The sequence below is a fragment of the Callithrix jacchus genome, chromosome 4 (assembly GCF_049354715.1).
Source record: "Callithrix jacchus isolate 240 chromosome 4, calJac240_pri, whole genome shotgun sequence".
Taxonomy (NCBI): domain Eukaryota; kingdom Metazoa; phylum Chordata; class Mammalia; order Primates; family Cebidae; genus Callithrix; species Callithrix jacchus.
In genome coordinates, this window is record NC_133505.1 from 25,525,837 (window position 1) to 25,540,809 (window position 14,973).

Below are 14,973 nucleotides of genomic sequence, written 5' to 3' on the forward strand. Positions count from 1 at the left end.
CCCTCTTATTTTTTGAAAGAGTTTGTGAAGGTTTAGCATTGATTCCTTTTTTAACATTTGACAGAATTTGTAAGTGAAGCCATCTAGTGTTTGGCTTTTCTTTGTAGAAAATCTTTTTGTCTATTTCAGTTTTTTCTTTCTTACTGAGTCAGTTTCAATGGTATCTTTCTAGGAATTTGTCCATTTCATTTAGCCAATCTAATTTGTTGGCATACAATTAGTCATAGCATTCTCTTATAGCTCTTTTTATTTCTGTAAGATTGGTAGTAATGTGCCCCTTTTCATTTCTGATTTTTCATGATTTGAATATTCTCTCTTATTTCCTTAGTCTAACTAGAATTTGTCAAGTTTATTCATCTTTTCAAAGAAATGACTTTAGGTTTCGTAGTTTTTTCTACTGTTTGTCTATACTTCATTTCACTTATTCCTGCTCTAATCTTCATTTCTTTCCTTCTACTTGCTATAGGTTTAATTAGCTGTTCTTTATAATTTTTCTTTTTCTTTTTGAGATGGAGTCTCCCTATGTCACTAGGCTGGAGTGCACATGGCTCACTGCAATCTCTGCCTCCAGGGTTCAAGTGATTCCCCTGCCTCAGCATCCTGAGTAGCTGAGACTTCAGACAGCCACCACTATGCCCAGTTAATTTTTTGTATTATATTAGAGACAGAGTTTCACTATGTTGGTCAGGATGGTCTCGAGCTCCTGACCTTGTGATCTGCCTGCCTTGGGCTCCCAAAGTGTTGGGATAACAGACATGAGCCACTGCACCCAGCCCTCTCATTTAAGGTAGAAGATTAGATTAGGTTATTGATTTGGCATCTTTCTGCTTTTCTAACATAGATGTTTTATTAATTTATTACGTAAATTTTGTTACATCTTCATCTTCATTCATCTCAAAGTACTTTCTAGTATCACTTGTGGTTTCTTCAACCGATTTGTTACTTAGGAATATTAATTTCCAGGTATCTTTGAATTCTCCACATTTGTTATGATATCTCTTTGCATTCCATTATGGTTGGAGGACATACTTTGTATGATTTTAGTCATTTTAAATTTATAAGACTTGTTTTATTGCCCAACATATGATCTATCCTGGTGTATGTCGCATGTGCACTTGAGAAGAGTATGTATTCTGTTGTTGTTGGATGAAGGTTGTATAGGTGTTTTAGGTCTAGATGGTTTAAAATGTTGTTCAAGTCTTTGGTTTCCTTGTTGATCCTGTCTAGTTGTCCTATGCAGTGTGTTTCATATAGGTGATATACATACATATGTATATAATTTGCCTAGTTTTAGCATATAGAATTTAAGAAAATAAGAATGTTAAACACATTCGATCTTAGCTTTTATTCTTACCAATGCCTGTAATTTAGGTGCTTATTACTCTTAAGATCATAAAACAGGTTTTAAATTTTGAAATGCTAGTACTTTACCCTGCTAAAAAAAGTAAGTTTTAAACCAGTGTTGAAATCATTCAGTGTCACTTTCACCAAAGCAGACATTCATTTGCTTCTTCAGAGATGCTGTTAGAATTGTCCCTAGGGAAGAGGGAGAGGTTTCCTGTGATATAGTCAGTCTTTCCCGTTGCCAAATAGTGAAGGTATTTATTTTTGAATGCTAGTTAGTATTGAGAGAGCTTAGTGAGCTGGCCCAGTTCTTCCAGTTGCAGAAAGCTTGGAGACCATCAGAATTCCTTGGTAAGATTAGCCTTTACCCTAAATAAGTAATCTCAAAAAACTGAATGAGTAGATGGACATCAAGTGTTTCGAAGTGAGCCTGGTTTACACTGCAGTACGAGTGCCATCGTCACTGTTACCCTCATGGTAGAGGAAGCAAGGCCACCTGAGTGTTGTGCCTGTCTCTGGCTCTCAAAGGTGACAGGCTCCCGAATTTGGCTTCAAGGGGCTGTGCAGTCTTGGGGCCAGCAACTGGGAAGCTCTAGGGGAGAGAACTTGATATATATGATGTTTTTCATGCATATCCTTTAAAGTTTTTTGAAGCATACAGTTTTTTAAACCTAAGATTTCATCAACATTCTTTTTCAATAGATGTGCACTGTGATGGTGTTGCATAATTATTTAACCAAAACCCTACTGATGAACATGAATGCAATTTCCAACGTTTCACTATCAGGAACAATCCTGAGATGAACTTAATTGCATACATCTTTGTTGTCATATTTCCTATAACCACTCATTCCTTAAGATGAATTCTTATAGATGCAGTTGCTGGGTCCAGGATTTTTATATTTGACAGGTTTTTAAATTTTTTTTAAATTTAAAATATTTTGTATTTTTAAAATTTTCCTCTAAAGTTGGACCGAGACTTTTACCAATCTAAGCAGTCACATTTCTTTTCCTGCTCACCCACACCAGGCACAAAACAAGAATTTCACTGTTGTCGCCAGTGCTACTTCTAGTTGGGCTCAGTTCTTGTGCAAGAAGCTGAAAAGTGAAAGGTTTGCTTCAGAAAAACGGGAGGTGGCTCACAAGACCCAGAGGATGCAAAAGTCTCAGATGATAGAAACAGACAACTTCGGGAGATTTTACTGAGTTAGTTCTCTATTTGTAAATTCTACAACATTGGCATTTTGGTGTCATTGCCAGAATACGTGCTTTGCCGCGTCAACCTCGGATAAAAGCCTGGTGCCGCTCCTGCCCAAATGACTTATGTGACCTTGGGGAGATGCTTAATTCTTCAGGTTCCTTGTCTGTACAACAGGAGTGAAAACAGCCACATTACAGGTTTGGGTAGAGGAGGGCAAGTTACAACTCTACGTAAGAGAAAATATAACTCGGAATGAAGTCAGTCAGTCAGTCACAGAAGCTTATTGTGATATGATATAAAGGTTAACATGTAGAACTAAAAGTAATTTATTTTAGGAGTAAGTTCTTTGAAGAAGTAGATGACTGACACAAATTCAGGAAATGGTCACTTAGGTGAAGGTGACCAGGGAGGATAATTGTTATATTCTAGGTCCTACCTAGGTGATAGTCACGGAGGTGTGCATTCCATCAAACTGTACAGATGCTTTACACACATATGTATATTTCACAGAAAGAAAAAAAGAGAGAAAACACTCCATGAGAAAAGCAACCTCAAAAGTGAAGAATCAGAGAAACATTTCAACTGTGTTAAGAAATATTAGTTTTATTTAACCAGTTTTCACAGCTGAATATTTATTCTATAAAAACTTTACAGATTGTACAGTTTATATATAGTTCAAACTACTGAACGAAAAGGTAGGTCCCACAGATGCAAAAATACTGTACCAATCAATCCAAGATAAAGGCAGATTTACACACTGTACAGCTCTCCACGTGGCTGGGGAGGTGGTCAGTTCTAAGTATAAACTTCAAAACTGTACAAAAATAAGGATTTGATTTTATTTCGCTCTTCATACATTCAATATGATTGCAAGCTCAGAAGCCTAACTAATAATAGGCATCTGTAGCCTGGAATCAGTACCCACTCCTGAAGGAATGCACCTGTCTAGCCACACAGGGCACTCTTGCACACCATACTGAACTCAGTATATTGTATAGACATCAAAGCAGAGACCAAGAACATTAAATGTTGAATATAAGGTAGTTCTTTTTTGTTTTGAAAGGAGTTTTTGCATTTAATAGTGTGCCAAAATAATTTTAACTTATTAAATATATTCTAAGTGAATCTAAAAATTACAATTTATAAACATAAAAATACTTTATTTTGGTGTAATACATCAATCATTATCTGTGAATAGAAAACCAGAACTGTCTATAAAGTAGTATTTCTCACCCAGCAACAAGAAGCACTTATGTAGTTATTTTTCAAAAGGGTCAGAAAAACTATTTAAAACCCACTAAAGACTAACTTATAACTTAGTCATACTTAAGCTATTCAGTGATTCACTAATACTGCAAAACAAGCTTTCTTCTAGAGACAGTGGTTTCTTCATGTTAACTGGGTAAGAACTGGACGTATTTTAAAAAGATGGGGAAACCCAACTGGTATCTCAGCATGAATCCTAAGCGTATGTCTGGTTTGGGGGTATGCTCCTCGGTGGATTTTTCATCAGAAGTATTTATCCTAGAAGCTACGTCTTCTGATTTAGAGTTTCCCAGATCTGAGGTATCTGTACCTTCTTGGAAAAAAAGCCAGTGCCTCAGATCACTCTGTCTCTCTATGTGGGGCAGGGGAGGCGAGGCTGGCTAATACCCCTTTAGATTTTGTGTTCCAGAAGGAAGAAATGAGGAAAACCAACATCATTCCAGACTTTTCTGTCATCCTAAACCAATGAAACACAATTCTGCTTTTTATACAGTACTAGCCAAAGAAAACACAAATGAGAGCTTCTAAGAGCAGTCTAGTGCTCACCTTTATACTTTTACACTTGCGTGTATAGAAGTATAAAATAATGACGTTTGGATAAAGAAGCTTTGTAGTTATTTATTTTAAAATTACAGTACTTTAAAAACTCCCCGATAATAAATAGCGTGGATGTTCCCAGTCCTGCTTCCAAGCGTGAGCTACGAGTGAGCCTGTTTCCGGCTGCGAGAATGGTTCAAGGCAACTGGAGCCAGTGGTGGTTTCCTGCTCAGCCGGATCCTGGTGTCACTGGTGGGCAACCCGACACTCAGAACTCATCAATCTTCCTCTGCAAGTACTTTAACATGGAGTCCATCCCTTGTGCCGAACCCCAGATTTTCTTCAGCACCTCACACTCCCTCTCGTTGGCCTGCTCCAGCTCCAGCCTCATGTTGCAGCGCACAAGGGCTTTGGACTCCTCCAGCACCTGCACCGGAAAACAAGCAGCTAGTGAGCAGGGTGCATGCTGGCAGACACGGGGCCCTCGTGCCTCTACAGGTGGAGGCAATCATCCAATTCCAGCAATCACCTGTTAAAAAGGTTACCAGACATTTTCTCACAATATGTGCCAGGCCTAATACACATATAAAGCACATTCCCTACTAGAGAGATACTGGGTACATTCTTAACTTCAAAACGGCTGGTAAGCTATTTCAAAGGAGAGCTGGGCTGTTGGCACCCACCCCTGACCCAGCCTCGGCCTCGTGCCACTGCCGCATGCTGGCGTGGACCCTCGAACTGGACATCTGCTCTGCTAATGCCCAGTGAAAGCTCTGAGGGTGCCTGCTGAGGGGATTTTCTAAACAAAATGTAATTTTCATAATGAGGGTTGCTTATCTGCCTAAGACAGTTCAGATGAGAGTTGTGTCAGTTAATATTAAACATTTCACATCCTGTAATTTGCCAAATGAAATTTTGTTAGAAGACTTATTCAGCATTAAAAAAAAATTTATTTGTATACTTTTTTTTTTTTTTTTGAGAGAGTCTTACTCTGTTGCACAGGCTGGAGAACGGTGGTGCGATCTTAGCTCATTGCAACCTCCACCTCCTGGGTTCACGTGATTCTCCTCCTGAGTAGCTGGGATTACAAGTGTGTGCCACCAAGCCCAGCTAATTTTTGTATTTGTAGTAGACATGGGGTCTCACCATATTGGCCAGGCTGGTCTCAAACCCCTGACCTACAGTGATCCGCCTGCCTTGGCCTCCCAAAATGCTGGATTATAGGCATGAGCCACCATGCCTGACCTATTCAGCATATTTACTCAACAAAAACTTAGGTCAAACCCAGAGGCTCACACCTGTAATCCCAGCACTTTAGGAGGCCAAGTCAGGTAGATCAACTTGAGGTTAGGAGTTCAAGACCAGCCTGGCCAACATGGTAAGGCTCTGTCTCTACTAAAAATATAAAAATAGCCCAGGCATGGTGGCACGTGTCTGTAATCCCAGCTACTTGGGAAGACTGAAGCACAGGCATCACTTGAACCCAGGAAGTTGAGGCTATAGTTAGCCGAGATCACACTCCACTGCGCTCAAACCTGGGCGACAGAGTGAGACTCCATCTTACAAAACACCACCACCACCTTAGGCCCACTGCGGAGAAAGTGGGGAGAAGCTAAAGAGACTGAGAGGTTTTGGAAACAGTAAAGAATTGTATCATGTTGGTTGTTGTCGACTTCCACAGGACTGTTTGCTAACTTGCTAACACTTCAGACTGAAGTCCATTTCTGTGGTTCTTGAGTATTTGCAAAGGGAAGGCAAGCAAGGGGCAGTGGTGGCAGCAGTAACTTCTGGTGGGACTTCAAGGGAAGGCGCGCTGCTGAGGACAAACATGAAGGACTTGGGAATAATAGCAAATTTGTGAGTTCTCTGGGGGAAAACGTTCTATTTTTTAAAAAGTAGCATGTGACAGAAACAATTAGACGTACAACTGGGTTGCACGAGGCAAGCTCCTTAATGCGAACCATCACTTCCTGAGTGAATGTCCCGGGCCAAAACACCTGGGAGACCAGGCCCTTGCCACACGCCTCCTGCGCCGTCAGCTTCCGCCCGCTCAGCAGCATCTCATTTGCCTGCAAAGAAGAAGAGTGGATGTAACATGACATGGGGCAGGAGGCCAGTGAGGAAGACCCATCCCTTAAAATCCACACTAAAGAGAGACATTTACAAACAACAGCCCACGGGGAAAACGCGGCACTAGGAACAGGCCCGGTGCAAAGTGGAGTCAGCTGGGCAGTGGGAAAGTAATACATCGGGCCAACTTTTTTCTTAAAAAGTAATGCAAAAAAGGCTTATTTTACGATCTACTATAGAATCACAGGGACTCAACGAAGAAATCTAAGATAGAAAAGGTCTTTTTGCCATTCATTTAAAAAGTTTCTGGTACAACTTCCTCTCCTCCACCTGCCCTCCTCCCCCTAATGCCAGCCCTTCCCACGCGTGAGCTCTTTTAACACACAAAACAATCCAGGAAAATCAGCATATGCAAAGTTAGGCAATTTATAATCTTAAGGATTTGAACCAGGCATAGAACTCCTACCAAACATTTTCTTTATCTGGGAAGCCAATGGTGACTTGTTTTTAATATACAGAGAAAATATTCTAATGGTGGTGACTGTTTCTAACGGCCAGAGTGTACCTTAGAGGCTGCACTGCATTGCTTGGATATGAAAAGACAGGGCTTGAATGTGTCCAAGATCACCATGTGAGGTAACTATAGGATCAAGGATGGCTTGAGAGAGGCTGGCTATAGTTACCTCACATGGCTCAATGGAGAAAGCTAAAGTTAGTTTCTCTTTAAAAAAAATGTATAGATATGAAATTAATTTTAACCTTGTCCTGGATTCTAGATCACTTTTTATTTTTTAATACATGAGACTTAACTAGATCACCTTTATGGTCTCAGCACAACATGTATGGATTTTACGTCATTCAAATGACAGGCTCGCAGATGCCGAGATAAGGCGGGGAGAGGTGCATGCATGTTTGATGAAGAAACTCCACACGGGCCTGATGGCACAATTTCCGGTCTGTCATTTATCAAGATGGTTAACCGTCCTACAACTCTGATGGTCACAAAGCCTTGACCATGAGCTCCCGGGGCTCTGGTAAAACACAATTTTGGTAGGTGTCTTCCATTTCCCAAAGAGGCAATAGCACGAAAGAGAAAAGGCTCTGACGTCACTACGACACTGTAAGACGCTCATACGCCTCTTGCCAATGTCTCGATGCTGTTTACTCTATGTGAAATGCATGGCTTGGAGTGCATACGGGCAGAACCCGCAAAGCAAACACGTGGCTGACTCACTGCCCCTCCCACAAAGGCAGAGGCTGGAAAACAAGGCCAGGGACAGGCTTCTCACAAGGGTTTGCAAGGTTCTTAATGATCTCCCAAATTGGAGTCTGCCCCTGGAACTACAACTTGGACGCAGTCACGAGTGTTTGGAGAGTCTGGAGAAGCTCTATGAAATCCTGAATGGAACAGCTTCTTCTCAGTGAAAAGATGGTCCATAAACAAAGAAGAAACGTGACCTGACTTCACTGTTGGCAGTTGCTATGGCTCTTCTAACGGCAGACCCAAATGCAGCAGGAAGGGGAGCGGGTCCAGGTGTGCTGCTGCCGCAGCAGGAGATGCTCCGTGCTGTGGGGTTTTCCTTTCCAAGACCATATTTCTTTCATTCTCAGCATAGAGTGAGGACACTAGAGCCAAATCCCTGAAGTTAAGCATGAAGTATGTTCTCAGGACCAGCGTAGCAGAGCCTTAGCTCAGGCAGCGGAGCCAAGTGACGCCACCAAGCCTGATGCTTGGCTGAATCACAAGGGGAGGGATCCTCAGTTTACTCTCCAGCCCCTCCCGCAGGGCCCTGGCTGTCTACCCCAGTCAATTCTTCCAACTTTATTTTCTGCCACGTGGAGGTCAATTTACAGCCCCACCACTCTTCTTTCCTGTCTCTCTCTTTCATCCCCCTTTCTTGACTCTCTTGGGCCTGATGCCAGCCAAGAACGGCCCTTCTCTCTGCTCACTCGCTGTGGTCAGTCTTCCTCCCTATCCCTGCTGGCTCCATGCCTGCTCGTCCCTGGAGATCCTTTCCCTATCTTTGGTGTTCTCCATTCCAGCTGGTTGAAAGTACAGAACAACCAAGTGCGTTTCTCAATTTACTCGAGAGCAAAAATGACAGGGCTGACTCTAGGTTGACTGCTTGACAACAGTCACCCAAAAAAACAAAAAAAAAAAAAAAAAAAACTCCCTTGTAGGATTAAATACACTCAGTTTGTGTGAGCACATTCTTATACACACTATTTTCAGCAGTTTTAAAATGAGAGGTGTCAGACTTCTACCCGAATAAGATTCACACAGATGCGGCCAGTGGGAACCTGACCAACCAACATGTTCTGAGATGGCCGAGTGCACAGGGACTCCCTGCAGACAACCTACATCACCCATGGTGTGGTCAACATTGTCCAGCTATTAAAAAAGGTTATCAGGTAACCATCAAGAGAAGTGAGAAATGCTGGAGGAAAGTGAAACAGACATCTTTGCAGACATCCGTCTGGTCAGAGTATAGTAGGAGGGGCGGTAAGGAAACGGGCCCAATATGAGCAGAGTGGATCCGGGGGTCTCCAGCCTTATGGGGACAGCTGTGGCACAGGGTACCACCTACTGCCTCAGGCCACTCTCTGAAGTCCCCAAGAGGTGGCTCGCAAGGGTGAGCTTGGGGTGAGGCCCTCAGGCACTTGCAGGGCATTCTCCAGCTTTACACCCCAGCAGGTCCTCTCCTGAGAGCTGCAAGACTTCCACGTGGGAGCCTGTGGGTGTCAGACAGCACTATCCTCTGTGCACTCCATGAAAGTCTATTGGGCACTAGGAAGGCTAAAGTGGAAGAGACTCTTCAGCTGAATTTTACGTAGCCTGCGCCTACAGCTGTGTGCCTGCAGCAGACTCTGTAGGAAAGGAGAGGCCACACAACCTGTGTCATTTGCATGTTCTTTTTATCCTGAAGATGTGATTCTTTTAGCTTATCCTCCTGGCAGAGCTCTGCACATGCAAAGTGGGGGGAAACCACACTTGTTCCAGTCTTGCCTCAGGCTGCTGAAAGCTCAAATACACCAAAGGCTCATGAAAGGATCAACATCATTTACATCATTTGCAGAGTCACTTTCAACCAGAGTTGTCATAACACAAGTCACCTGAACAGCGTTTATTCACTTTCTGTAGAGAGGCTTCATCAAATACTCTGCTCAGAAAGTGTAGCATTCACACTGAGTAAAATGCAGGCTCTTCACTCTTGGGTTAAAGCAGCATTTCTCCCCCAGGGCACTAGGGACATTCTGGGCTGGACTGCTCTTTGGTGTGGGGGCTGTTCCGTGTGCTACGGAGGGTGCTGAGCAGGGCTGTCCCGTGTGTTATGCAGACTGCTGAGCAGCACCCTGGCCTGTGCTAATGGCCATCTCCTCATGTGTGACAACCAAACTGTCTCCAGACATCGACCCTCAGATGTGTCCCCAGGGGTGAAGTGGGGGTGGATGGAAATTGCCCCAGTTGAAAACAGCAGCTCAAGAGGCACCAGTACATTTCAAGGGGAAGCAAAAAGTAAAGATCTGTCAAGACTTGTAGAGTGGGAGAAACGCCACTGGCTGGAAGGCCGGAATTCGTTATGAAATGATGACTTCAAGTCCCATGGACCTTTCTGGGCACGGTGAACTCTGAGACCTCTACTCCCCAGCAGCATTCAACCCCAGGGCTCCACTTCCAAAATGCCTTTGGCCAAAATGTGCCTGAACATCAAGTTGGTTGAATATTTGCCCCACATCTGCACCAACACCATACAACGACACAGATCGTACGGTGGGAGAGGTCAGAGGAGATGGAGAGATCTCCATCTCCTCTAGATAAGTAACTCAAAATGAGCTTCACAAGATGTCCGGGAGAATGATTCTTTCCTGCCAGGACAGGGTAAGTGGCAGGACACAAGTCTAGTTTACAGTAATCGTTGTGATGAACTTATTTCACTGATCATCACTTTTTACCATGGGAGTCCGTCCGGTGGTGTCGGGAATGTGCAGTCTGGTGTAAGGGACAAAGCAAACGACTTGGATAAACCACCCACGTTCCCAGCCCAGCAAGCTACCTGCTGTGGGAAGTGCTGCCAGCAGGGTGGGGAGCCCCTCAGTTCTTCCCCATGGACTGCTCTTCCCAGGGCCGCCTACCCCATGGTCAACTGCACTGGGGTACCTGGAACCACTGTGAAGCGACATGGTTCCAGAGCTCCCTGCTAGTTAGCTCTGCCCAGTCCTGCTCCCTCTCTGTCCTTCCATGGATGTTGGCACCTAATCTACCAAACCCTGCTTCCCAAATCCACCTCAGCTTCCAGAGAAACTACCTTGTGATGGGGGGAGTGGACACGAGGGTGAGGAGAAGGATTTTGAAACTGCATGGTTCTCCAGCTGGCAACGAGGATGCCTGCCCCGCCCCTCCCCAATAGGTCAAGTGGAAAAGCCGCAGCACCTGGCACAGGGGGCCGTCCACGTGCTAACACTCTCACAGGTGAGGGTGAAAGCAGAGGGGCAGCTGATAGCAAGCAGCAGAGAGGGTTGAGACTCAGCCCTGGCCCCTGGACTTGTCAGCAAATGTTGTCCAGCTCCACCCATAAATCAGCCACCAGAGGAAGGTCAGCTTGTGAGGGGTGGGGAGGCACCCTATAACTTGGTGTAGGGGCTTCCGGGTGAATGCCCCTAATTCCAGCTTCCTCTGACCCCCTGAGCCTGTAGACATGGCCCACCCATCCCTATCAGATGCCCCTTACTAGAAGATAAGGCAAATACCTCTCAGCAAGTCAACACTGCCCCCCAAAACCTGCTCTAACCCTTCTCCTGGCATCAGACCTGTAACTTGCCTCTTCCCTGAAAGGGGTTTCAAGACCTAGCCAGGGGTGCAGGTGGGAGCTGTGAGAAGATATGAGGGCCTGTATTCTCAGGGTGCCTAACCCGGGGCCCAACCACAAGTTGGATAGGAGGGTTCACTGACTTGGGAGCTCTCCTGGGATACTGATATACCTACCCCTGGTAGGTTCCCAGGAAAGGTTTGACCTGGCTGCTGGGTTGGCTCCTGGAAGCCTGAGGGAGGTGGAGGCCCTGCTGAGTGAGGCTGAAAGGCCAGGGCTGGCTAGGGAGGGGTGGGACAAGATGCATATGGGGCCTGTGGTCAGTGCCAGAGGGAGGAGGGCAGCACAGCCAGAAGGAAGAGGGCAGCACAGCCTGCGGGACCATCCATAGCAGGGAAGCACATGCCTGGAGTGCTGACCGGGCCTGGGAGAGGCAGAGCGCCTGACCATGGGACCCCACATGACCACATGTGGGAAGTGACCACCACGAGCTGAGTTCTATCAGCCCTATAGGCGAAAGGTCAGGCAGGGACCGTGGTGGACACGCAGCTGGGCTTGGCAAGCCCCAGAGGGCACAGGCAGGCAGCCTACACACCTGCGTCACCACCAGATCTCTGCATCGCTGGCTCTACTGTACCTGCACCGTGCCTCAGCTCATCACACCTACAGCTATGGGGGAACTCCCAGTGACTGAGTGTGGCCTGTGTGGGGTCAGCTCACTGGGTAGGTGGGCAAGCCAAAAAGGGAACAGCAAGTTCACCAGAGCCTCATCCAGCAGGGTGGGGAAGAGAAGGAGAACGTGGTGAGGAAAATGCCCCCAATGGCAGACACACCTGGTCACCCCCTGGTGTAGGAGGAAAAGTGGATCAAGGTTAGACTAACACTAGCCCCCTAGAGTCCTGTGGCTGAGTCACATACAGCACCTGCAGCAGCTGCCAGCCTGGTCAGGCATCGGCACGGCCTGAGAGATGCCAGTTTGGAGGTGGTTCCATGATGGTAGGCAGCATCTTCTGATTTGTAGCATATACAGTACAAAGACCTTTATATGGAAGGACACGTGGCCTGGGAAACAGGGTGGAGGCAGGTGCCGCTTGGTCCTCCCCGATCAACTACAACAGTGAAGTGGACAAGTGTAGCGACTCTGAGCTGGGCACAGCGAGCAGGCCACAGAGCTCTCAGGGGTGAGTATCAGTATGAGGGCGGCCACTGAGCAGAGGTGGGAGCCATGGGTGAGGGGATCTAGCCTGAGGAGTGATAAGGTGAGGAGCAGGGCCGCTCAGAGACCAGTGCAGCACTGGGGGCTGCAGTCTGGCCTATCCACCTTCCTCCTCCTCTCTTGCATTCCTTTATTTTAAATGTTCTGGTTTTTGAATACATTTAGATACATAGAACAATGACTGAAGTAGTACAGTGTTCTCCTATACCTTCACACAACTCTCCCTAGGTTAAAATGTCACATAACATCTTAGGATGACCGAAGCTGCTGACAATGTGCTATTCACTCAGCAACAAATGCAATGTGAATTTCACCAGCCTTCCCACTCTTGTCCTTTCTCTGGTCCAGGAGCCCACCCAGGATCCCTGATGTTCTGAGCTGTCATGTCCCCTTGGCCTCCTCCAGTCTGAGATGGTTCCACAGTCTTTCCAAGTCTTCTCTGACCTTGGTGCTCTGGAGGAGTGCTGCGCGTGTCTGCAGACTGCCCTCCAGTCTGGGCCTGACATTCCTCATGAAGAGCCTGAGCTGCTGCACCTTCAGCAGGAATCCCATGCAGTGATGAAGGCTGTGTTCCCCTTAGTGTCTCCTGTTGGCTTTTAACTTATTTCTGTGAACTCTGATCACTCAGCAAGGTGGTACCTGCCAGGTTTCTCCACCGTAAGGTTACTATCTTTCCCACTACAGATAATGAGAGGATGCAAATATCCTTTTTCTCACCACACTTTCACCCACTGATAACATTTCAGGTTCTGGCCTGCAAGTTATTGCTGCCTAATCCTCTTCCTCTAAGTTTTTCCCAGAAAGAAAGCCCTTTGGAACCTGAAGGAGCTGACCCCCAAAAATGTGCATGAAGGGGTGGATCTGAATGGCACTGGGGTGAACTGTGGTGCACATGGAACTGGGCTGCCATGATCCCTCCTGGGGAGGCCTGGCTGCCTGGCTGCAAGTGCTGCTGTTAGTGGACAGCCGTAGGGTGCCTTCAGGGATGCCCTCAGCTGCAGGGAGCCACCTCGTTCAGGGCACAACACTTCCTGTGCATCCCATGCCCAAGGACGATGGACATGGTATCACTTTGATCTATTCCTCTGTCCAGTCCTGCTTCCTCCCCATCCCTTCTACAGGTAGGTAGTGACTACTTGCTAATTCTCCATGTGCCAAACTCATCTCAGTGTCAGCTTCTGGAGAACCTGACCTGTGACACCACCTCCTACCCTATATCAAGGACTAGGGAATCAGATGTGAATAACCACTTGATAAATCACAAGCTAAATACAGACACAAACTATTAGAATGAACGGATTCAACAGTTAAACAAAAGCACACAATTATAAGGAAAACAACCCTCTAATCCTGTGTAACTTTGCTCCCTCTTAAAATTGCCTTCTCTTAAAAGTGCTGCTTTTAAGTTATTAGGTGAAGAACTAATTTTGATTGCAAATTGTTGGTTGGGTTACAGACTGGATATTTACTAACAGTAGTTATCAGTGAGAATTATGCAAAGTGGGAGACTCCTCAGTGAATGAAGTCCTTTTCTAGGGAATGATGCAAAGACAGTGTCAACACGTCTATGACCCCAAATCTGAATGACAAGATGGAAAGTCCCCACAGAATGACACACTTTACAGCTTTAGAAAAACAATAACCAAACTAGATTTCTTCAGGAAGCCTTCTAGAATGATTTTTTTTTAAAAGGTACTTACAGATGCTCCTCCCATTATCTTGGGAAACATAATGGTAGAACAGCCATCTGGACTCTGTCCGAAGGTAGTATAGGGTGTTTGAAACCAAGCTTTTTCGTTAGCCCAAACCACATCACAAAGAGGCAATATAGATGCTCCTAGCCCAATGGCCGGGCCATTGACTGCTACAATAATGGGCTTCTTAAATTGAATGAACGTATTCACGAAGTTTCTAAAATGAAAAATAAATGGGGAATTACTCAAAACATTGCATATCTGAGCAAAGGAAAAGTCTATTATGGAATTCAATTTACCAAGATGTAAATGCTGTGGAAATCATAAAGACTTGAGATTTGTTTAAGGCCTTCCCTGGCCGTTGTGGACCCTAAACTTATTTACTATGTGTCATAAAGGTTTGGTAACAGCCTGAAGTCCACGCATGTGGTAGCTGTGGCTACAGGACCTACGTGAAGGCCATGGGCAACATGAGCTGTGCTGGCATTTGCAGGTAGCTCTCAGGCTGTATGATCAACATATCTGGTTCCCCAACCTGTCTTCCCTCGAAGGCACAGGAGCCCAATATATATTCTGGGCTTCATAAGACCAATCAAGAAGCTGTCACAGAGGAAATCTGGCCCAGGGCATACTATGACTGCCTGGTGTTAAGTGGACAGTGGTGGATCAGGGGTCACAAAAAGTCTGGGATCTGGGTCTGGCCTTGGCTCACAGTTTCAGACAGCTCACTGATTATTTAGCAATAATTGCTACTTCCTTAGTTTACGTCAAGTGGACTACACAGGAATACGGAGACAAGAGTCTCACAGGCTGGCTCAAGACATGAGACCTGCAAAC

General features: G+C 45.5%; 1 protein-coding gene across 5 annotated transcripts in view; it reads right to left on the reverse strand.

Annotated features, from left to right (window-relative positions):
* Nucleotides 1–3,128: 3,128 nt before the first annotated feature.
* The window catches only part of CDYL (chromodomain Y like), a 260,756-nt gene continuing 248,911 nt past the window's right edge, over nt 3,129–14,973 (reverse strand). For all 5 annotated transcript variants that reach the window (XM_035295025.3, XM_035295024.3, XM_078370570.1 and 2 more), the window contains 3 exons: nt 14,143–14,353; nt 6,274–6,417; nt 3,129–4,775 (listed from right to left, as the gene is read on the reverse strand). In XM_035295025.3, the coding sequence (XP_035150916.3) occupies nt 4,617–4,775; nt 6,274–6,417; nt 14,143–14,353 (514 nt within the window). In that variant the 3' untranslated portion in view covers nt 3,129–4,616. The remainder of the gene's footprint in view (nt 4,776–6,273; nt 6,418–14,142; nt 14,354–14,973) is intronic.